This window comes from Pseudonaja textilis, chromosome 1, assembly GCF_049901715.1.
Source record: "Pseudonaja textilis isolate UNSWEBS1 chromosome 1, rPseTex1.2, whole genome shotgun sequence".
NCBI lineage: Eukaryota > Metazoa > Chordata > Lepidosauria > Squamata > Elapidae > Pseudonaja > Pseudonaja textilis.
In genome coordinates, this window is record NC_141990.1 from 16,719,026 (window position 1) to 16,744,320 (window position 25,295).

Sequence of the window (25,295 nt, forward strand, 5' to 3'; positions counted from 1 at the left end):
AGCCTCCTTGCACTGTCAAGACAGGGGAAAAAAAAAACCCACCCCAGGATATAAACAGAATAAATATAATAACAAGTTAGTAAAAGAAAAAGCCATAGCCCAGATGCTTATTTCTGATAGCCATCTAACGGCTGAGACACTTGTTGAAAGATTATGCAGAAGGAGGAAATGGGAGGATAAGATGTTTTAGTTAAAAGGAAGATCTTCCCTGGCAATCAATAGCTGCCTTCTGCTCTGGCATCATCCAGTTTCCAGTCCTGCAGAGATCAGCTCCATTGCCTGCGACTGTTTTGCGTCAGTGTAGTTGCTGAAATACGTCATTCCATTTCAAGTGGCTCTTCCAAACTGCACTAACTTTTGGGGCTTGCAAGGGGAAGCGGAACAGAGAATTCCCTGTCATTTTTTTAAAAAAAAGTTTATTTTGGAGGCTGGCCAAAAGTTTGATTCTTGCAGGAGGAGTAAGTAAGGCACCAGGAAGCATAAGGAGTGCTTGGCAATGCAACATCCATGAGGGACTATCAGTGGACTGGAGACTAAAACATATGAAGAATGGTTGCAAGAACTGGGCTTGGCTAGTCCAGTGAAGAGAAGGACCAGGGGAGGCATGGTAGCAGCATTCCAGTATCTGAGGGGCTGCCACAGAGAGGAATGGTTCAAGCTATTTTCTAAGACACCTGAAGGCCAGTCAAGGAATAATGGATGGAAACTGATCAAGGAGAGATTCAACCTAGAAATAAGGAGAAACTTTCTGACAGTGAGAACAATCAACCAATGGAACAGAAGTTGCCTTCAGAAGTTGTGGGAGCTTCATCACTGGAGGCTTTCAAGAAGAGATTGGACTGTCATTTGTCAGAAATGGTTGTAGGGTCTCCTGCTTGACTGTGGGGTTGGACTAGATGACCTATAAGGTCCCTTCCAACTCTGATTATCGGTTATTTGGGGTATTTCTCAACTGATTGAGTGACCATTTGAAGTTACATTGAGATGAAAAAAGTGACTTATGGCCAGTTTTCACACTTATGACATTTGGAGCATCGCCAAGGTCACATGTTCAAAATTTGGGCACTTATGACAGTTGCATTGGCCTAGGGCAGGGGTCCCCAAACTTGGCAATTTTAAGACTTGTGGACTTCAACTCCCAGAATTCCTCAGCCAGCACAGCTGGTTGAGGAATTCTGGGAGTTGAAATCCACAAGTCTTAAAGTTGCCAAGTTTGGTGTCCTCTGGCCTAGGGTCATGTGATCATCTTTTTAGCCTTCCCAGCCGGCTTCCAACGAGTCAATGGGGGAAGCCAGATTCAATAATTGCATGATTTGCTTAACAGCAGCAGTGATTCACTTAACAACTGTGGCAAAACAGGCTGTTAAATGGAGTGTCACTCATTTAACACTTAAATGGGCGTCCGTCTGTTTCTCTCTCTCACCCAAACTACATTACGGCTTCCTAATCTGTGGAATTCTAGGCAGCAAACAAAACATAAAATCAGACTAGAAATAGTTCTTATCTATGACCATAACTGAGTATGGAATTATAGTGTTAAGTTGTACCGGTCATTAAATGAATCACCATGTGACCACAACCAATTTCATGACCCTTTTTTGCAGAAGGTGCCAAGCAAATTCATTGTCTGCATTGTCTGGTTCTAGCCCAGAAGGACATTATAACTAGAGGTATTAAAAGCTGCTGAAAGATTAAGAAGGGCCAAGCAGGACATATTACTGTGTCATCTACAAGCTTAAGCAATGCTGAGTCAGTATTATAACCCAGCCTTTATAGCTTTTTTTCTATTGCCACGAAGAAGCATTTTCTTTTGCTTCAAAGTAATTTCCCAAGCAGCAAATAATATCTGCCTAGATTTATGAATGGAACGAGATACAAATCCAAGCTGCAAGTCTTTGGATGACTGATAGAGGGCAGTAAAGAGGTCGAAATATCAGGATCTCATTCCTGCCATCTTCTGGAGTGGTGTTTCTCAGCTTTAACAACTTTAAGCTGGATGGCCTTCAACTCTCAACCAGGCAGGGAAGAAATTATAGGAGCTGAATTCCATCTTAAAATTGCTGAGATTTAGAAACATCGTTCAGGAGAGGCAATACTTACTGGCGAAAAGAAAAAAAAACATGCCAGGTTGGTTAAAGTGTCCTGGGAATGTTTTGTTTCAATTCTTGACAGAAATGTGGCTGGATTTGCAGCACCCATTTGAATCTGACTTGGGGCTAAAAATCTAACTGCTTCCAGCCACAGACTTACCTATCAATCCATTGCCTGGCATTCATAAATGATTCAGATATTACAAACCACAGGCAAAAAAATAAATCCTTTTTTCTGTCAGGTTTTTTCCTTTTTCTTTTGGGGACTGGAAAGAGATTTGCTCTGGAGAAAAGAAAAATCAACCACATTGCATTCAATGCAGGTAAAGCAATTTATTCATCATTGGAAGAGAAGAGAAAAATCAAGAGTCTTTTTCCATCAGCGCTAACCTCCCCCTCCCTGAACATACACACACACACACCCCTTGATTGCAAAATTATTAAACACTAACTATGGACATTCAGAAAGCCCTGGACTTTTTAAAAGACCAAAAAGTCGGTACATCTGGAAGAAGATGGCATCTTTCTGCTTACCTTCCCAGGATACGACCCATGTCTTAATCCTGCCCAGGGCATTGCTATATTGCCCCACCCTACTGAGTAAGGAAGAGGAAAAGCATTCTGCAACAGAAATTTCCTGCCTCCACGCAAAAGGAAGAATATTTACTATGCCACTTCCAAAGCCGATAAGCCGTCTTTTCTCAATGTTTGTTTTTCCACTTCAACTGGAGCCTTAAACAAAACGAGTTGTTGTTTTACAGACGCCGCCAGTAGCGTGTGGTGGAGTCACCCAGATTAGCCCCTTCCTTTTTCTGCATGTGATTAATGGTTGCATTATTCAGTCCCAAACTGGCCAAAGAGACTGGCTGGGGCTTCCCCAGTTGTTCACAATGCGGGGAATCTATAAATCACAACAGGATTAACAAAGAATTGACATGAAGCTTGTACACTTTTCTAGAGAGCATTTTCTTCTCTGGTTAAACAGAAAGCACTTCCACTCCTAGCAGATAGTGGCTCCTTTCTTTAGAAGGGATTTCTTTCTTTAGCAATGCTATCCTGGTAAGGATATTTATTTCAGAAATGGCAGAAATTTACACCGGACGTCAAACCTGGGAGGAAGCTCTAAAATCTATTGAAGAAATTTAACATACAACGGTGGCTTTGTGTTTTCTGATCTGAAGAGGAGGAAAAGAGCTTTTGTGAGGCATCCACAGTGGGTCAAATAAAACAAGATGGAGGCTGTGGCCTCATGATCAAAGAGGGATGGGGTTTGATCATGCTGTCTTGACTTTTTTTGACACATCCGTCTGCACACACACAATTTCTCTCCTATGTCTGGATGATTACAAGATTTCCTTGCTGTATAATATATATACGGTATATACTAAAAGCCAGGCAGGATGATTTGCACAATAAGCACAAAGCAGGTTACTCTAGAAGCTTGCCTGATTCAGATAAGTCATGCAAACCGTGATCTATTTGGGCGTCGCAGGGATGGGACTTTAGAAATAAAAACCTGTTCTGTCAACTGAGCAGATCAGGGTGAAGAGAAATTGAAAGAATACTCACAGATACAATGTGTTCCTATCTTTGAAATAATGATTTAAAGCAGTGTTTCTTAACCATGGCAACTTTAAGATGAGTGTACTTAAATTCCCAGAATTCCCCAGCAGCCAGCGATGCTGGCTGGGGAATTCTGGGAGTTGGGAAGTCCACTCGTCTTAAAGCTGCCAAGGTTGAGAAATAGTGACTTGAAGAATTAGAAATCAAGTTAAATCAATGATGTTGCAGGATAGATTCTTTTAACGATCTTAGAAATTTGTCCTGATGGACAAGTTTTAAGAGATAATTCAACTTCCCCACTTGAGACAAGCCAAACTCCAACCCGCTGGGTTTTACTTCAATTAGTCACACTCCCATGTAAATATAATGAGTCTCCCAGGCTATGTCAACACCGATTTCCCCATGGGACGCCTCCAGCTGTTCATGTGGGCAAGTTGGAATGTTCACAGTTTGATTGCCGGGTGAAACAAATGTGTCTCCAAGGCACAGCTAAAAAACTACTGGGATATGTGAATCTGTCAGTTGCAGCTAGAGACCATTGACTGAAATTCAGGGACCTCCTCGCCTTTCTCTAAACTATGGGTGGACAACTTTATCAGCCAAATATCACTATCCACCCCATTGCTAGAGCATAGCCGGGAATATGGGGGCAACATTGCTAAAATTGTGTGTTTTTATGTTTTCTTCATTCAAATATATGTGTTCAGTTGGCCAGGTATTTAATGCTATTTTACCCAGGCAAGTGTTTCTCAGCTTTGGTGACTTTAAGATCTGTGGCCTTCAACTCCCAGAATTCCCCAGCCAGCACCGAACAGCTGGCTGGGGAATTCTGGGAGTGAAAACCACAGATCTTAAAATCTTCAAGGCAGAGAAACTCTGGCCTCGAGGACAAAAACCAATGACTATTAAAACGAGCAATTTTCTGTCAAACGTTGGTGGTTCTTGCTTGGAAGAATACTTGGAAGGAAGGGGCAAACATGTATTTAGGGGCCATGGGATGCAAAGTATTTAGCTGTAGTTATTCGATCTTTTTGGATCCATCAACATTTTTGTAGGGGAAGGAGAAGGACGAGGGTGAAAGCAGGGCAGCTCTGGGGCGGGGAATAGGCTTAGTCCACTCATGCGCGGCTCCACCTTCATTTCCAGATATTCCCATTGTCTCCATTCTCATGGAACTTGTGCAGGTGATCGGCATACCTGGAAAAAAATAATCAGCATCAGCATATTTAGTACATTGGGTCACTATAATTTACAGCATGTTTTAAATGGATTGAAGAGAATGAATTCACCCAACTAAGTAACCTGGGGAGAAGACAATGAACAGGATGCAGAAGCGTTCAGGGTTCTTCCCAGGAGGTGGGTGTCATAACTCTTTCCCTCACCCTGAGCTCCTATAGATCCAAAGCAGAACCCAAGGACAAAACAGTCTTAGCTTTTGATATTTAGGCTGCATGCCAAAAAGGAGGAAACATAAAAGTAAATAAATTCAACATCTTTATCTCTGGATGCATGTTCACAGGTCAAGCCTGGGTAGGAAAATAGCAATAGAAGTAGCATGCACACTTATATACTGCCTCACAGTGCTTTACAGCCCCCCACTAAGCAGTTTCCAGAGTCAGCCTATTGCCCCCAACAATTTGGCTCCTCATTTTATCGACTTCGGAAGGATGGAAGGCCAAGTCAACCTTGTGCCCCTTCAAGATGAAGGAGCAGCCTGTGTGACCGGCTGACTCAGTGAAGCACAAGATTGTGAGGAGTACAGAAAAGCAACTGGGGCCGTTGCTCCTTGCAAAGAGCCCAGTTAAAATGCTTCACCCCCTTTCTCAAAAGAGAAGGCAGGTTTTGGCCAAAGCAACTGCCTTTAAAAATGTATGCTGTGCGCAGGTTCCGGTTAGCCTGGGAAGGTTCTTCGGGCACCTACTTTTTAGCACAATAGGCTGAACAGTCTCTTCCCACACTCTCGCTCCATGCTATCTTGTAGAGAACCTGGAGAACCAAAGAAAGACAGTCCATTAATTGTTTTGTGATGACTGGGAGGTTTGTGGTGGTCTTATTGGGTCTTCTGATTGGTTCTAATATAAATGCTGAATTTACTGGGTCTGCATTGCCGTGTTGGAGAAATACGCCCTTTGCCTTTCCTGGCTGCTGCAGAGAACCTTTTACCTTGTACTTCAGTACTTGGATTAGGAAAAATAAAAGCAAAATAATCAAGAATAAAGAAGCGGCATGGACAGTAGCATTTTAGAAAATGAACCAACTTGGGTATTGTAGACTGCACATCTGTCTATGTTTGTTAAATATATAATCTGTCTTTCTTTTGAAACACTTTCTCCTCTGTAGGTAGTCCTCAACTTTTAATTTAATTATAATTCGCAGTTACAATAGCACCGAAAAAACTAACTTTGTATTTAGAATTCAGGATTAGGTGAGCAGAGTCACTGCGTTTACAATTTACAACCACATTGCACTGATAACTGGTACTTACAACCGTCATACCATTCCCCACAATCATGTGATCAAAATTTGGGTTCTTGGTCACTGTCCATGTATTTATGATGCTTGCAGTGTCCCTGGGTCATGTGCTCCTCATTTGGAAGCTTCCCAGCCAGCTTCCAACAAGCAAAGTGAATGGGGGAACCAGACTGGCTTAATGACTGTAGGATTCACTTAACAACTGCAGCGATTCATTTAACAACCGTGGCAGGAAGATAAAAATCACATGTGACTCGTTAATTTCCTTCCTTAGCAATGGAAATTCTGGTCCCAATTGTGGGACTACCCATAGACCTCTCCCGGTAATGATCTTGTGAGGTAGGTTGGGCTGAGAAACTACCTAGCTAAGGGTAAACCCAAGCATTTCATCAATGCAGCATGCTGCTTTAACTGATCCTCAAAAATTGGGCAAACGGGAATGTCTCAGGTTTAATGTCCCACATTAAAAAGAAAACACCCTTAGCAACAGACCTTCATATTTTTTAGAACGGTAGTTTATATCCCACATCAACCCCTCTAGACAGCCCATGGGGTGAATTAAGGTAGAAGAGCTTTCCTCCGGCTTGTGCCCTTCAGGTGCTAGGTAGGGATGGGAAGTGTAGTCTATTACACTGGCTAGGATGAAAGGAACTTGAGAGCTGGGACGAAGGAAGGTCCCGCTAGTGTAAAGAAAGATGAAATAAAATAAGGGAGGGTCAGTCCTGGCCTTCAAAATCAGTACAAACAAGTCATAAAAATGGCGGTAATGTAGCCAGAAAGTAGAATTTCATAATCTCTGTGTCTGCAAATGAGATTTTGGCCATGTTTGTTTCTTCATTTTTATAATATTTCTGATTTTTATAAAAATACTTTTGGGTACTCAGAATGTAATATTTATTTGACTTTTTTCCCCCACTCTAGGAGCTGATGGTGGCTTAATGAAGATTTCCCTTCGTTTTGAGTTGAGCTGAAAGCGCCTAGTCCAAAAGGTTTCCTAGTCCTAGTATCTGTCCTAGATGAACCTCATAATCGCTAGACTTCCTGGCTCCTCCTCTCAAGTGGTTGGCCCCAGAAAGACTGCATTGCTCTACTTTAAGACCAGATTCAAAGGTGGCCAAATACTTTGAACCAGCAGTCCCTCTCCTTCACAGGATTGTTGGGCGGATGAAGTAAAGGGGAGGGGAGAGGAGAAGTGGAAGGAACCAAGTACAGTGCCCTGAATTCCTATCTGAAGAAGAAAGAGGTAAACGTGAAAAGACACCAAAATTAATTCTTTAATACAGTGAGGTAAGAACGAGTGTGGTCCAGGGCTTACGATGCTGGGCTAGAACTTATTCCAGTCCATTTTTACCCATGGAATATCTTTGGACAAATCACTCAGTACAGTCCTCTAGTACAATGGGTTCTTTTTTCCTCCTCTGTTCTTAGAATAGATAGAGCTGTCAATATTTAGAATTCAGGATTAGGTGAGCTGAATCATCAATAAAAATAACCAAGACCAAATCAAGACCAAACAAATACTTGTGAAGGAGGTCTTATGCCTTATATGACCCAATGCAATCCTAGGCTGCATTAACAGTGGGATAGAATCAAGATGACTTGTAGTGTTAATACTACTTGATAATGCCTTGGCAAGACCACACTTGGAATATTGCATCCTGTTTTGCTTGCCACAAGATTAAAAAAAAAGATGTTGGAGCTAGAAAGAGTGCAGAAAAGAGCAACAAAAATGATTAGGGATTGAAGGATAAAACATACAAAGAACAGTTGGAGGAATTGGGTATGTCCGACTCTAGCTTGATAAAAAGAAGGACTAGGAGTGACATGATAGCAGAGTTCCGATATCTCAGAGGTTGCCACAGAGATGAGGGAGCCAAGCTGTTCTCCAAAGAACCCGGAGAAGCAATGGGTGGAAACTAATCAAGGAGAGAAGCAACCTAGAACTAAGGAGAAATTTCTTGTCAGTTAGAACAATTAATCAGTGGAACAGCTTGCCTCCAGAAGTTGTGGCTGCTCCAACACAAAAGAAGAGATTAGACAACCATTTGTCTGAAAGGGTATAGGGTTTTCCTGCAGGGGTTTGAACTAGAAGAGCTTCCAACTCTGCTATTTTGTTATTCTGCTAAGGTTTCATGATCCTTTTACACTCTGGGCTCTGGCCCATAAAACTGTCTGGATCATTTAAGAAGACTGTAACATTCAGGGACATCCACCACGTGGCTGAAGATGACTCGGTCCAAAGGCACTGCAAGTGGTAGAGAGAGCCAGCTCTTTGAACGGAACTCTGAAGCTGGCCAGCTGCCCACCTGCGCAGGGGAAGTGATCTGTTCAACCGTTCAGCCGCGTTCACTGAACAGTCTGGTTCCTGTTATTTAGCCTCAAGGAATGTTTCTATCTTGTAGGAAAGCTCAGCCTACCTAATCAGCCTTTTCTGCACTGCAAAACAGGGTGAAGGAGGGGTCTATTCTCAACCCCTTCTCTCTCTCTCTCTCTCTCTGTCCCTAAGGATTTCTGAGAGTTCGTGTGATAATAAAACAAGCATTGGGGATACTTTTCAGGAGAGGATAAGGAAAGTGTAAATCCTAGTTATTCTTTCTTATGAATAGTGTCACCGTGTAAATGTTATAATTGCAACATGAAGACCTGCTCAAAAAACCCCCCTGATATTTTTAAATATATATCTTCACAGTTATTCTTCAACTATATTTAGCCAATATAATGATTTACAGATCTATTGTTTTTTGGTTTTGTACATAGGAGGTTTTAGACAAAGAAACATTCATATTAATACTTCTTTTATCTAGTAACCAAATTACTTCAATCCTTTGGAAAGGATTTGTTCAGATTTTACCCTGAAATAGTTGTAAAATGGCAGCAGAACTCATTTAACAACCGCCTCACTTAGCAACAGAAATTTTGGACTCATTTGTGCTCTTAAGTCGAGGACTGCCTATATACTGTATAACACATATGTTAATCTTGCATTTTTGAAAGAAGAAATCTTAATTTCTTGAGTTTAACAAGTTATTTTTATGGTAGGGAGAAGAGCTAGGCTAGGAAAAGTAAAGATCATTTTTCTCTTTAACTTGCTTCACCTATGGCTGATTTTTCTTGTAGATCAGGTACTCCCAGCCTATCCCACCCCAACTATTTGGGACAATCTTCATTCAGTATGGGCAACAATTGAGAATAAAGAAGATCTTGATATCTGCAATTATTATCTGGTTATGGTATTTGTTTCTTCATTTTTAGGACTATGTTAATCCTTATTTGGTTGAACAGGACCTGCTGTGAATCCACCCCTGGAGAAAAAGTAGTCATCACTAATTTAGTCATCACTAAATCAGACATGACCACAAATGACTGTGTGTGGTATGCAGTCTCTTAAAAGATGTATTCCTCCTCCTCTAAGACAAAAGCTGTTGCAAAACAAATATACTTCTAAAAACAAATGGAAGAATGCTTCTTGTGTCTGCAATTGGAACTGGAGAAGGGAACTCAAGGGAAGCTGGTGGAGACAATTGTATTTTGTTAAACAGCCCAAAATAGAACAGCTTGGGACCGACAGTGTCTGATATTTTTATCAAGTTCCCAATTTGGCAAGTTCCCACTTTGCAAATCTAAAGCCTGGGAGTTTACAGCAGCATTTTCAACCTCAGCAATTTAAAGATGTATGGGCTTCAACCCCCAGAATCTGGCAGCTAGCATGCTGGCTGGGGAATTCTGGAAGTTGAAGTCCACAAATCTTACAAGTTGCCAAGGATGAAAGACAACTGAACAATACAACCCTTCGTGGCCTAGGGCCAGGTGATTTTGCAGAACTGTCTGATTCCTATAATTCTGTCTCCTTTTCCAGATCTGACAGAGCAGGCAAGCTCCCAGTCTCCTCCACCAGTAATGCCAGCAGACAGACCTTCTTCGGGTGGGTGGAACAAAAATCTAGACAGCCCCAACCTTCCCCAACCCAACCTGTTGCTTGAGGAATTGTGGGAAACCCACAGATCTTAAAGTTGTTGTGGTTCAGATATCCTGATTTAGAGGACCAGGTATTTCCCTTAAGCAAACCCCAGCATTAGTTCCTTTCCTCTTGTTAACTATGGTGCCCTTAGCAGCAGGAGCATCATCAGCTGTGGTGATGGTAGCCCCTACAGGTAATCCTCAGCTTACAACCGCTTACTTAGTAACCATTCAGTTCAGTTCTGAGGTTACTTTTCAGCTCATAGGACTGCATTTTAGGTACTTGACAAACGGCCCCCATTTATGGCTGTTTGCAATATCCTGTGGTCCCATGACCACAATTTACAACTTTTTTTCTGGAAACCATTATACAAATCTGCTCTCTGAACAAAAAAAACAAAATATAGTCAATGATTGTTTTGACCCAACCAGGTTCCCAAAGAGTAAACACAGACAAAGGCAGCAGCCACCCCACTTTTAAGGTTTAATAACGAATTCTGTTCTGAAGGCTGTTTTCCGCTAATTAGCTCTGACAAGAAAGAGCCTTGCCAAGTTGTCTGTCAAGGCTGCCAAAAACTCAGAGATAAGAACTAATTTACAAAATTCTCCAAACACAACTAAGATGTCCAGTTGAGTTTCAGAGCTTCTTTGCTATCTGCAAAAAACGCTTTTCCAAATCTGGCTTTTATCCTCTTGAGGGAGGGGCCATTAGCTTGCAGCCTTACTCCCGAGTTGCCTGTGCTGCTGTAATTGTTCTTTCCTCCGAGTAATCCTTCGTGCACGTGCACTTGGCACAGGCTCCTCGGGAACCTCCTTATCCCTGCTGCCAGCCCCCACAATCTCTGAAGGCAGCAGTCCACTCCCTGATGGTCCTGGCCCCTCATCCGAGTCCTCGCTCTCCTCAGCCATCTGCACCTGCTGCCGGCTAACCACAACAATGATTGGTTTGCCTAACAATTGCTGCAACAAAAGGTCATAATATCGGGTCTGGTCACATGAAGAGCCATTTTACAAGACTTATGATCATAATATCCAGGCTCAATTACTGTCGTAAGTCAAGGACTACCTGTACCACAAAAAGACATATTAATATGTGTGTTTTGTCAAAACTGATCACTGGAGGAGGGGACACACTTACCAGAAAAACGAGGCAATGCAAAAAGAGTGTGTAGAAGAAAGCAATAGTACGAGCCATCTTGTTGGAAAGGACAAGTCTTCCCTGCAGGGACAATAAAAAGCATGACAGGAGATTTTAGGGTTATGAATGTCTGAGACCTTGTGAAGAAACACAAATCCGGCACCAGTTCACTTCCCTGTCAATTTATGATGCCCTTCCTAAATCTGGGATTTATTTGAAGATTGCTAATGGAGAGAGGTCCTGAATCTTGACTGCCAGCTATTGGGGGAAAAAAAATCATCCTCTAACCCGACTGAGATTTCTGGAGATATGAAAGCTAAAATATTTCATAACAACAACATCTGGATCACCACTTGAACACTCTGGGCATTGACAAAATCACTATCAGTCAGTCAACTGCAAAAGGCAGTTTTACTTAGGAAGCTTAAATCTTGCGATGATACCTTTAACACCATCAAACAGGTGTTTGGGAAGTACTTGATAGATGAACAAAAATGCCAAATCCAGTCTAACATCTGGCTGACTCTGCGGTCAACCATGATAATAATTTAGTAAATTTATATGCCGTTCAACTCCCAGCAACTCTGGCAATTTACAATTGGAAAAAAAAGAGAACAATACAAGAAACACAAAAGCAGCACAAGACAAAGGGACAACAATGACAGAGGGGAAAAAAAAAGAGACCAAGCTACATCTTAGGAAATGACAGTCTGATGTACAAAGTGGGCCGAGTGAATTAATGAAGCGACACACCCAAAACTGATGGGGAATCAGATGCAGGAGGATTTGGCTGAAAGACCAGGGATCCGATTCCAGCAAAGACAGACATGAAAAAGATTTACTTGCTGGCACTTAGTCTAAAGTTCCTGAGGCATCTCTTTCTCCCTTTCCTTCATTTTTCTTCTTCAGAAAGGGATCCTGATGCGGGGAGCTATGAGGTAAAATCTCTCTGAAAAGCACATTTGATCTGCTGGACTCCTACACTGGGTGCATATTTTCTCTCCTTCACATTACAGATATGAAGCAGAAAGAAACAATTGCTACCCGCCTGCCTTCCATCGAGGACCTGTACACTGCACGAGTCAAAAAGAGGCCTGTGAAAATATTTACAGACCCCTCACATCCTGAACATAAACTGTTTCAACTCCTACCCTCAAAGCGACGCTATAGAACCCTGCACACCAGAACAACTAGACACAAGCACAGTTTTTCCCGAATGCCATCATTGCTAAACAAATTATTCCCTCAGCACTGTACAACTATTTACAAAGTCTGCATTACTATTACTGTTGATCTTCTCATCACTCTCTATCACCCATCCCCTCCCACTTGTAACTGTATGACTGTAACTCTGTGGCTTGTATCCTTAGGATTTATATTGACTGTTTTCTAGTATGATTTGATTGCCTTTTTGTACCCTATGACTATCATTAAGTGTTGTACCTTATGATTCTTGACAAATGTATCTTTTCTTTTTATGTACACTGAGAACATATGTACCAAAGACAAATTCCTTATGTGGCCAATAAAAAAACAGAATTCATTAATTCAGATCATTCCTATGAACACTGCAGCTGCTAAGATGCTAACCAGGGCCTGCCAATCTTGACTGGGTGAGGCTGGGCAGGTTTTCCCTTTTGTGTGATGAATGTATAGCTTCCTGCAGCCATTATGGGATGCCCTTATATGCATCCATACGTGGGACTAAAGCGGGTCGTATCTTGTTGACTGCCTTCTTTTGAAAGGTATGGAAACAGTCTGAAGACAGGATTCACCCAACCACCAAGTAGAGAAAGCTTTCCCTATGGAAAAGATTGAACTGGGAGTACACACAATGGCAAATTATCATTGCTGTTGATTGTGTTTTAGTGTTAGATAGTTCTGAAATGGATTTGGTATTTTTGACCACTGGATTCTTCCCAAGGATCTAGCAAAGCTAAAGATGTTGTTGTAATACATGCACTGTCCCAAAAAAGGTGACTGCTGCTCCCATCGTGAAGACTGACTAATTGCAGCAAGTAGATTTCAGCATTTGGATTTACCAGGCTAAGGGTGGCTTTATCCCACGGGCTGAGACTTTGGTACTTCCTCTGACGTTCCTGCAAATAAAAAAGTCACACAGCAGAGATAAGACCACTGGTTTTCCCAAGGGAGGAGCAGAAAAATCAGCCAGTCAATTAATTCCAGTTTTAATCTCTTTGGTGCTATAATGCAAAATGATGCTGGTTCAATTCTCTACTAGGCGTTTTTTTAATCAATCAATTAAAAGAGAAGCCATCTAAACCAAATTGCAGTGAAATGCACGATATCTCAGCCTAAAGCACCCATCTAAGTAACATTTCATTTTTAAATTTTAAACCCTCTTTGTACTCAGTGGCACTAGATCATATCCTACAGCCTCAGTTTGCCAACGTTAAAATGAGAATGCTGTTGCTTTCTTGTAACAAGGTTACAAGTCAAGGCAATGAAGATTATTTTATCAAAGGCACCAGAAGTGGTATTCAGCAGGTTCTGACCAGTTCTGGAGAACCGGTAGCAGAAATTTTGAGTAGTTCAAAGAACCGGCAAATACCACCTCTGACTGGCCTTGTCCCCATGTATTCTCTGCCTCCTGATCGGCTGGGTCTTCTTTTGTTGCCCTTCACAGGAGAACAGAGCTGGAAAGCAGGTTAGTGGGGTGGGGAGGGAATGGGGATTTTGCAGTAACCTACCCCTGCCACACCCACCAAGCCACGCCATGCCTACCAAGCCACGCCCACAGAACCAGTAGTAAAAAAATTTGAATCCCACCACTGAAAGGCACCAAGTCGCATTGAAGAAACAGCTCAAAGTACCATGCCATGAAAAAAATGCTAAAATTATCATTTTTATGTAGGCCTGGTAGAAGCCATGTTTGGCATGTTCTGACCGAATCTGGCAGAAGCATTTGAGAACAGGCCAGATAAATCTTTGCTACCACAAATGCTGGAGGATTATTGTTAGGATTTCTGCACCCTCCATCCTACTAAAAAGGTCTCTTTCCCCACCCCCCACCCCCTTGGAAAGGTCCCCACAGATCCCTACCTTTCGACTGAAAGAGGTGAATGGATCCAGGCGTTCCTCGTATTGGGAAGAATAACGCAACTCTGTGTCGTCACTGCCAGATCCCTGGAAGAGAGACCGTTGGGGTTTGTAAGTGATGCTTAGTCCCTGGTGACTTGCACGGATGAAAATGGTCAGTTCAGAAGTAACACCGAAGCGATTGTTCCCCTTCACACATGAAGGTTCAGTACAAGAGAAGTGGTGTTGCTTATGTAGCCAAAATGGCCTAAATGGATGACAAACTGAAGCAAGAAACTCGACAATGGAATCCATAGAACTCATTTTGGTTATTAAGTGTATAAGCAATTTTGCATTACAGGAATCCAAATTAAGCAAAAAAAAAAAGACTATTTAGCCTCTGCTTGGACATAGCCAGTGAAGGCGAGTCCCTCGCCCCTGTGGACAATTGGCTGCACCCCTGAATTGATCTCAGGAAGTAACCACTCTCCCTCCCAGCAGGATGGGCTTGATTAACCATCCTGAGCTGTTGGATAGGAGGCAAGTCAGATTGACACAAGGAAAACCCCAGTGGGAGTTCAAAGTGGACAAGTAAGAGGTGCTGTGGGACAAGCAGACCATAAAAGTCTTCTCCAGGAACAGCCTTGCAGGAAGAAGAAATATAGGAGGGAGGTACTTAACCATTTTCAATTTAATTGGTTTGTGTGTGCAGAGAGAAGGGATATAACTGGACTGAACAGGATCCAAATAGTGCTGCTTGGTCAAACCTTTTGCAGGAGGTTACTCCATGGGTCTCATCAAACTTTCTCCTGGGGGGGAAATAACCAGCCAATTATGCATCTTAGAGGTTGCACGAAGGGGTCCAAACATTTCTCCCCGTCTTCTCTAAGGGGCATGAAAACTGGGAGCAGCCTGTAGACCATATGGTGTCCCTCCTTTGACCAAGGGGACACTGATTCCTGAAACCAACTATCCTAGTAGATCATTGAAAAGATACTTCTCTTCAAAGAATTCTGGAGGAAAGGAGATCGGCAAGATCGGTTGGTGTGATTCCCAAGAAAAGCATTTTGCTCTCTTCTCAGCTGCTCTTTTGACAAGAGATTCTGGGACTTTTACAGCTCACCAGAGGACTTGGGAAGGGGAAGAGCTCTCCCTCCTGGAGGCAAGGGGGACATACAGGGGAAGAAGGGAGAGCAAAGACACAGCAGGCATTCGAATTGGGCTTGATGGGAAATCAAGCTGGCTTTTTGAGACAAATCAATGGTTTTGATTCAAACACAGCGTCTTCTCTCAGAGGTCCAGGGTTAAATAATATCAAAAGGGACACCAGAATCAAAGAAAATGTTTCCAAGTTCTCTCAATCTATTGATCTCCAGGTATATTCTGATTGGGAGGCTCTAAGGCCAACACAAAAGGGACGTGGTGGCTCAGTGGCGAAGGCGCTGAGCTTGTCAATCAGAAAGGCTGGCAGTTTGGCAGTTCGAATCCCTGGCACCGCGTAATGGAGTGAGCTCCCGTTATTTGTCCCATCTTCTGCCAACCTAGCAATTCGAAAGCATGTAAAAATGCAAGTAGAAAAATAGGGACCACTTTGGTGGGAAGGTAACAGCGTTCTGTGCGCCTTTGGCATTTGGTCATGCCGGCCACATGACCACGGAGATGTCTTCGGACAGCAGTGGCTCTTCGGCTTTGTAATGGAGATGAGCACCGCCCCCTAGAGCTGGGAACGACTAGTACATATGTGTGAGGGTAACCTTTACTTTTTAAGGCCAACACATCTGGACGGACTTGATTGGAAGAGGATGTATATGGATGTACGTATAGCTTTTGGAAGTGGGATTTCACTAGATCCTCCTCACTGGAGGGCTTCAAAGAGAGGTTGGCTGTCCAAAGTGTTTATAGAGAGGTTGGATTAGATGACTTATGAGCTATCTTCCGGTTCTACAATCTTATGAGCATCATTGGGCTCAGTACTCGTGGCTGGGATGAAAACGTAGCCACAGCTCTTTGAATCTAGTGATCAGGCCAATGTTCAAACTAAATGAAAAATTATCCCATACGGAATACTTCCATGTAGTTCTTGATAATACACAAACAGAATGTGAAGGCGATACACCAACCTTCCATACGATGGTCGACCTTCAGCCGTATGATTTAAAAAGCCCTTATATCTGGAGGTACCAAAAGTATGGATGGCTATTATAGATTGCCCACAGGGTTTGTCCCCAGTAACTGCATTCAGAATTACATAGCCCATCAATTGGAAGGTTCTCTTTGTAATTGGCAGTTAACGATTGTTCAAGACAGAAGAGAAAAGGATGATTACCTTTCTCTCGCTGTCACATGGCAAAGCATTGAAACAAATAATACATTGAGTGACGTCAAAAATATATATTCCCACAAATGATGGGGAGGAGGGAACGGAAAAGACTCTAAACCAAACTATACATCCAGCTATTAGCCAAGGAAAACTGAGGGATGGAAGAAAGAACCTCCGCAGGGGTCTAAAGCAGATTTCTCAACCGTAGCAACTTTTAAGATGTGTGACTTCAAAGCCTAGAATTCCCCAATCAGAACGGGTCTAAAGGGAGTAACTGCAGGATGCTTGCAAATTTCAGGAGGAAGAGAACTCCAGAGCATGAATTTCACCCCAGAGAAGGCCTCCCCATTGCTAATCCCCAGAGGGCATTCTGCCATCCCTGGAACACGAACAAGTCTACCCTGGTATCACATCAGTAAAAGCAAAAGCGGCACAACAGGCATTCTGGTCACTCCCTTTTAGGCCTTTGTGTGCCAAAAGTAACAGATGAGGGACAACAAGGCAGTTGCTTCAACAGAGGGAGATGTTCAGCAACCGAGGACTGCATGCTACAAGGCCTGCCTCCATAGAGCTAATCCACCTTATTCTGTCATAACAGGTCATGGGGACGGAGAGGCAAACCAAAATAGAAGATTAAACCGACTAAACTGGAGTAATGTCAACACTGACGTGGGCTAAACTGAGGCCATTTTTATTTTTCTGCTTCAGTGTTGACACATACTGGAACTGTAGGATAGGGAGGAGGGAATAGAGATAGGTGGGGTACTGTAGCCAAAATAAAATGCTGTCCCTTGGGAACCAACCAAGGATATTCTCGCTGGTGTTCAGAAGGAGGAGTCTGAGGTCACCTAGCAACTGGAATCTATGCTGGTTGGACCATGTGACTGATTGTTTTGGTGGAAGTGACTAATGTTTACTTTTAACCAGATGAAAACCGCGGAAACTTTTAGAGTCGGTTTTCACTAGCTTTGTGCCAATATGGTATATCCTAATACATTGTTCTTGGAGGAACTTGCCTGCCTTGGAGTTCTTTTTGAAATGGATGTATTACTTGGAACCCTGTCAACTGAACTTATCACATTTTGTAGCGCATAGAATGATGCATAGAACTCTACAGATAGTCCTCCCCTTATGACGGACCTCCTCCAAAAGATACTTATGACCCAGATTTGAAGTGCAGATGGCCACACCCTACCATGGTCGTGGGATTGTATTTTGGGCGCTTGGCAACCAGTCCACTTTTACAGCCGTTTGCAGCATCCCACAGTCATATGATTGTGATTTATTGTACATTGTAGCCAATGGATTTGTTTAATGACCATAGATTCACTTAATGACTGCTGCAAAAAAACATAAAATTGAGTTGCTCGTGTCATGACCTGCTTAATGACCGGCACTATTTACAACTGTAATTCTGGACTCAATTATGCTCGTAAAGTCAAGGAGGACTACCTGAAGATGGTAAAAAAATGAAGATGGACTGGATCATTTTGCAAACACAGACCCAGGTTTCTGCTACCAGGTCACGAAATGGGCAACTTGCTGTGCTATCCTTCTGCTTTGCAGACTCACCCGCCCTGGGTAGCTTTGCAAGAACTTAATTTTTTCATAAAGTTTGATGTTGTCAGCTCGCAGGTTGTCCAGCTCGCTCTGCAGTGCTTGCATTGTGTGCTGCATCAGATGGTTCTCCTGACATTAAAAGAGGATAAAGGGACAAAATAATACCTGGATGCTAGAAACAGAGCACAGAAGCAGAGCTCCTAATCAAAACACAAGCGTTCCATAATAATCTTACAGAAGAAAAGAAGTGCTAAGTACCATAAGAAGAGCGATAATTTACACAAGGTTTCTCAATATTCACTCTGCCTAAATGTTTACTATCCAACTATCTTGTTTAAAACCATTTGGCAAATTCATAGTAATGTTCAGATTGGAACTAAGAAGTTCCCCTGAAGTTTTTTTTTTTTTTCAAGAGGCCAAATGGACTTTCTGTTTTTTCTTTGAAGACATTTCACTTCTCATCCAAGAAGCTTCTTCAGCTCTGACAGGATGGCAGGGAATGAGTCAGAGCTGAAGAAGCTTCTTGGATGAGAAGCAAAACGTCTTTAAAGACAAACCAAAAAGTCCAGTTGCCTCTTGAAAAAAGCACCTTTGGAACAACCATAACCTGGATGACTGAGAATCTCCCTAGACGAGTTTCCTGAACTTTCTCAACAATTTCACCCTACAAACTTCATTCATGGCTTTTCCATTTTAAAGGGGGAGGGAAGTAGCAGGAGTAAGAGGCAGATTCAATTGCCTCTAATTGATAAACCAGTACTGATCTGACTCAAGTTAAGAGGGCCTCTTTTATTCATTTTACAGATGAGTAGAATCCAGAGTGACGGCAAAATTAAAAGAAGAACCGGTGCGAGCTTATATCGAGGAAGGGACAAGAGAGATTCCAAGCTTATGACAAGTTGCTACTCGTATGTGGTATCTAATAAAACTGACTCTTTGGCCACCTTAATGTTACTTGTTTAATATATTACAATTGATATCTGTGGTTTATTAAGCAGATTTTAACTGCAGCTAAATACTGTAACGTAGTATAATGAATGAACAAACACAGTGTGTTTGTATGAAAAATGACCTATGAAAAAAGAACGCCTTTGTTAATTCTGGCCTCTAGCACTTGGATGGGTATCTTATCCAATCTCCCCATCCAGATTTAGGGGTGAGAAAGCTCCTCTGTCTCTTACCGCTTCCAGCTCATGGTTCCGGGCCCGGAAACGCTCCCTCTGGCTAGAGATGATGGAGAGCAGAGAATCTACTTGACCTTCTGGAATCTGGATGCTTGCTGATGATGGCTGGCCTGGAAAACAGACTGTGGTTAGAGATGAAGAAGATGAAGATGGGGACAAAAGCCAGACCCATGGAATACGGAAAAAATGTTCGGCCTGCAAGATGTATTACAAACCCGATGGGAGAAAGAATTGTGGCAGATGAAGATGGATTCTGCCACTTCTCTTGCTGATTCAGTGGTTAAATGTTTTCCAACAATGTGCTTGAGAAGAATCCAAATGAGACATTTACCATAGAAAAGTGCCGTTGCTTCTTTAATGGGCTCAGGGACAGTCTCCAAGTTTTGAATGTCAGCACCCTTTGGAAAACAGAAGAAGAAGAAAATAAATGAATGGGCAGGTAAAAAATTCCTTTTTTAAGGTAAGTTTTCATGCCGCATAGATGATCAGAAGCTGGAGCTAGTTATTTTTTTCGCTCCTGGCTCTTCCATTAAACTTTACTTTTCTCTCTGGCTTTGGTGGGCATGATCATTTGCTATGTCCACCAAAAGTGCTTCTTCACTGGATGCTTTCAAATGGGCTGCCATTTGTCAGAAATGGTGTAGGGTCTCCTGCTTTTGGACTAGATGACCTACAAGCAGGGGTGGGATTCTACTGGTTCAAACCTGTTCGCTAGAACCGGTTGTTAACATTCTAAGCAGTTTGGAGAGCCGGTTGTTAGAAGAAATTACTGGCCTAATCCTGTAAGGAAGACAGAAAGGAAACATTCTGGTGTTGCTTACAGAAACTGTCTTTCGGTTAACCCTTATTACATTCTTGGTAGGACTAGACTTCCTGTCTCAGGAACTTCGCTGGGATTTTTTTCCCCTCCTTTGCTGGTACTTTGCTTGTGTGGAGTGACCATTCAAAGTTACAATGGCGCTGAAAAAAGTGACTTATGACCATTTTTCACGCTTACAACTGTTGCAGCATCCCCACAGTCATGAGAGGCCAGGCAAGGAGATGGGTGCCTCGATGTGAGTGATATTGAGTTGGCCATGCCCAGCCAATAACATGACCACTAATCCACTTCCACAGAACTGGTTGTTAAAAAATTTGAACCCCACCCCTGCCTACAAGGTCCCTTCCAACTCTGTTAAATATATTAAAATCTGTTAAAGGAAAGGTCGATGTTCTTGCTAATCAGAGTATTTCCCCCAAACAAAAGTGATAGGTATCCTGATAAAGAATGGGGCAAGCCAAGTAGCAAATTTGGATCATTATAGATTATTTTGGAAAAAAACCAAACCATTCACACTAATATTACAGATGGCGTCTCCTCTACATGGTCCCTGGCTGACTGTCTTTGTTGTCAAGTAGCAGGTTCTTCTTCAGGGACTCACCTCAGCATCTGGGCGATGCATGGTAGACAGTGATTGGATGGTGCTGAGGTCATGCTCCAGCTTTGCAATCAGATCTTTCTGGTCGGCCACTGCAGAGACAGCTTCAGTGAACTGGATCTGCAAATCAGTACAGCGGCCTGTCGGGAAAGAATGAGATGCCTTTATTGTTGCAAATCACCCCAGAGAAGTATTGAGAACATCGCACCTTTGGCTGCATTTCTGGGCTTCCAGGAGGCAAAACCAAATTAGGCAAGAAGAGGAAGAAAAGTTAAACAATCCTGATAAAATTGACCCCTTGCTCCCCCTCAAATGGGCAGAACAACAGAAGTGCTGAATAACCTGACCCACAAATTATTTGTTTTATGTATACTGTATAAACATACAACACAGTAAGAATGCAAGGGGAGGAGGGAGGGCTGCTCCTTTCAAAATGTTCTCTCTGCAATATAAACTTGTTTTAAAATTAGAAGAGAGCATTATAACACCTCACTATAATTCCTCACTGGAGCAGAAACTGGGGTTATCTAGGAATTGTCTACTCTTAGGTAAAGGTAAAAGTTCCCCTCGCACATACGTGCTAGTTGTTTCCGGCTCTAGGGGGTGGTGCTCATCTCTGTTACAAAGCTGAAGAGCCAGCACTGTCCAAAGACGTCCCCGTGGTCATGTGACCGGCATGACTAAATGCACAGAATGCTGTTACCTTCCCACCAAAATGGTCCCAATTTTTCTACTTGCATTTTTACATGCTTTCAAACTTCTAGGTTGGCAGAAGCTGGGACAAGTAATGGGAGTTTACTCTGTTATACGGTGCCAGGGATTTGAACCGCTGAACTGCCAACTTTTCTAATCGACAAGATCAGCATCTTAGCCACTGAGCCACCACATCATGGATGGAAACTCTTTGTCTACTCTTACATCAGTGATAGATGTAATCATATAACTTTTATATCAGTGATAGATAGATAGATAGATAGATAGATAGATAGATAGATAGATAGATAGATAGAATGAACAGTGATAGAGATTGAAGGCTGTTGGCAAGAGTCAAGATTTAGTTGAGGGCAAACACACACACACGCAAAAATATCTAATAGCACTGATGTCTACTCTTGCATCAGTGCTATTAGATTTGTGTGTGTGTGTGTGTGTGTGTGCCCTCAACTAAGTCTTGACTCTTGCCAACAGCCGTGATCAGTCTCTCTGGGTTTTGGTTTTTGTTTTGGCAAAAGTTTAGAAGTGATTAACCCTTGCCTTCCTTCTAGGGCTGAGTGTGAACGACTGGAATTGGGTATGTCTTGTTTGATGAAAAGAAGGACTATGCATGACATCACAGCATTGTTCCAATATCTTGGGGGCTGTCATGAAAAAGAAGGGATCAAGCAATTCTCCAAAACACTTGAGGGCAGGACAAGAAGCAATGGATGGAAACTAATTAAGAAGAGAAGCAACCTAGAACTAAGGAGAAATTTTCCTGACCGTTAGAACAATTAATCAGTGGAAGGACTTGTCTCCAGAAGTTGTGAATGTTCCAACACTGGAGGTTTTTAAAAAGAGATTGGATAGATTGTCTGAAATGGTATAGAGTTTCCTGTCTGAGCAGGGGGTTGGACTAGAAGACCTCCAAGGTCCCTTCCAACTCTGTTATTCTGGCTCAAGGTCACCCAGTTGCCTAAGGTAGGACTAGAACTCACAGTCTCCCAGTTGTTATCCTAGATTTAACCTCTACACTAAGCTGGATTTCACAATTAGTGACACTCACATCCTGTTACAATGAACTGAATTTGTATAACCTTATTTAACAGTGAGCATTCTGCCAGAGTCTTATTTTTATCTATTGCTTATCTTTATTCATTGCTATTGTGTCACTGATATGAAGTAGGAAATCTACTGTAAAATCTACTGTAAAAGCAGCGGAATGCAGATTAAGGTGTAATGAAGGAGGGTCTAATGAAAAGATTAGCAAGCCAAGCAACATCTTCTCCCCATTTGCTGGAAAAACAAACAACAAGTTAAGGAGAGTTGAGCTTGTGTGGAAAAAAAATATATGAAAGAACTCCAGGGAAGATACCAGGCCAAAGGGAGAACAAAACTATGGCATTAAATCACAATAATATACGACAAAATTTAAAGCAAATGTAAAGCACCACACGCCAAACTTGAAGAGACCACAACGACATGCAAGTGCTAAATAACTGGAAATTTTCCAGACTTAACAACCCAGGATTGGCCAAAATCAAGAGAAAGCTGGGTTTGTCCATGTAATTCAGCTGATGTTTATTCAAGAGACATACATTCTTTTAAAAAAACTGAGGAAAATTCTGGCCAGTGTTGGCCACAGCTGGAGAGGTTGCCACTAAACCCTGTCTGAGTCCCCCTCCCTTTAAGACTGAGTAATTTGAAATGGACTTTTAGACTACATGGCTTTCAGGTGATCAGAGATGCAATACAGGTAGTCCTTGATTTATGACCATTGCAGCAACCCCAGGTGATCAAAATTCAGGTGCTTGGCAACTGGCATGTACTTGCAATAGTTGCAGGGTTCAGGGGATCACAATTTGCAACCTGCCAGTTGGCTACCAACAAGCAGAAGCAACGGGGGAAGCTGGATCTGTTTAACAATCATGTGATTCACTTAACAACTATGGCAAAAAAGGTTGCAACTTTGGATTTGATCACTTAGCAACTGCCTTGCTTAGCAACGGAAATCTTGATCCCAACTACGATTGTAAATCAAGGGCTACCTGTATTTAGAATAGAATGGAATGGAATAGAACAGAACAGAATAGAATAACAGAGTTGGAAGGAACCTTGGAGGTCTTCTAGTCCAACCCTCTGCTTAGGCGGAAAACCCTATACCATTTCAGACAAATGGTTGTTCAATTTCTTCTTAAAAACCTCCAGTGTTGGAGCATCTACAACTTCTGGAGGCAAGTTGTTCCATTGATTAATTGTTCTAACTGTCAGGAAATTTCTGCTTAGTTCTAAGTTGTTTCTCTCCTTGATTAGTTTCCACCCATTGCTTCTTGTCCTGCCCTCAAGTGCTTTGGAGAAAAGCTTGACTATTCTTCTTTGTGGCAGCCCCTGAGACATTGGAACACTGCTATCATGTCACTCCTAGATTATTTGTTAATCTCTTACTCAGTTTTTGCAAAATTTAAGCAATGTCTATATGCAAAACACAGAGAGAGCTGAATTTGCAGCTGTGATCCTTCTGATAGCTAAACCTTCCTCCCTTTGAGAGTCCAAGACATAATCTGAGGCATTGTGGTGTTCATGCATATAGAAATGGAAATGAGGTATAGTGGCGTGATCCACTTTTCTCTGGTACCTTAACAAGTTTTATTCTATACCACCCCACATTGCTTTATTTGCTTGGCTTTTTATTACCCTCCTTGTCTCCTACTGACCTTGATGCTCAGAGACTGCTGTCCTAGACTTACATTGTTTATCTCAACCTTGTTGGTGTAACAAACAGATGTATAACTGTCGAAAGGGAGGATGAGTTGACAGATGCAAAAAAAAAAAAGTCACCTCCCCCTAGAATGTTCTTAGCAGGCCTTTCCAGATGATAAATTAGATCACCCTCCTCCACTTATGAGAAACTATTTAAGCCAAGTCTGGGTGAGATTGGAAACTTCAGCATGCCATGTTCCAGCTGGCACAAGAAAGTGGCTTGTCCATAGTTTCTTTGGCGTTCCTGACCGCAGAAAAGCCATATAGGTATACTTTTTCCTGGTAATTAGTATCAGCTCAGTGAACATTTGGCCTCTTTATTCTACGAGTGTGTTTGTTTATTGTCCTTTATACTTAAAGAACCTACTGGCAAGCTTACATATAAACAAATGGTTCAGTATAGAACCAAACCACTAGAGGCCTCTGTTTTATAAAAAAAAATACAAGGATGATGCTTTCTAGAGCATCTTAAACGGTTGATTTTTCAACCTGCATAAGTTATCATTTGACATGGGACATTAGTCAGACTTATTGGTTCTCCCCGTGAGAGAGCCTTGAAATGTATGTTTTAGGTCTTCCCACATTGTGAAGTGCATTACAGGGAGAACTTGAGCGCAGAGGCCTCTTGGCCTGCTGCGCTTCTCTCCTTCCTGTTACAGAGTAGTCATCTCCCTTCTAGTTTTCAACTCATGGAAAGAATAGTTCCCCTCCATTCTGTATTCCACCTCAAGGAATGCATTTTGTTCTGGTACTCTGCATTAAGAAAAAATGAAGCTGGGACAGATCAAAAGAAGTGCAAGGATATTGCTAGAGAGCTGGAATCTGACTCTTATGAGAGAAGACTGGGAAACTGCGTATCATCAGACCCAAAGAAACAAGTACAACATGAAGTTACATTTGATAGTACCTTTATTGTTACTTGCCTACAAACAGAATCTTGCCAGACTAAAGCAAATTTCTGCAATAACTACAGGCGTGCTCTGTGAATTATTAGAGGGGGCCCGAAATTGCTCTCTTCCTGCCTACCAGACATCCCAAGCTTCACTGTCTCTTTGTCCTCTGGGAAAGAGCCCCTCCTCCCGTGACTCCAGACTACAT

General features: G+C 42.2%; 1 protein-coding gene across 1 annotated transcript in view; it reads right to left on the minus strand.

Annotated features, from left to right (window-relative positions):
* Nucleotides 1–2,403: 2,403 nt before the first annotated feature.
* The window catches only part of CUX1 (cut like homeobox 1), a 335,407-nt gene continuing 312,515 nt past the window's right edge, over nt 2,404–25,295 (minus strand). The window contains exons 15-23 of the mRNA XM_087926771.1: nt 20,745–20,881; nt 19,655–19,721; nt 19,321–19,433; nt 18,152–18,268; nt 14,284–14,367; nt 13,263–13,319; nt 11,221–11,301; nt 5,575–5,639; nt 2,404–4,850 (exon numbers count right to left, since the gene is read on the minus strand). Of these exons, the coding sequence (XP_087782897.1) occupies nt 4,790–4,850; nt 5,575–5,639; nt 11,221–11,301; nt 13,263–13,319; nt 14,284–14,367; nt 18,152–18,268; nt 19,321–19,433; nt 19,655–19,721; nt 20,745–20,881 (782 nt within the window). The 3' untranslated portion in view covers nt 2,404–4,789. The remainder of the gene's footprint in view (nt 4,851–5,574; nt 5,640–11,220; nt 11,302–13,262; nt 13,320–14,283; nt 14,368–18,151; nt 18,269–19,320; nt 19,434–19,654; nt 19,722–20,744; nt 20,882–25,295) is intronic.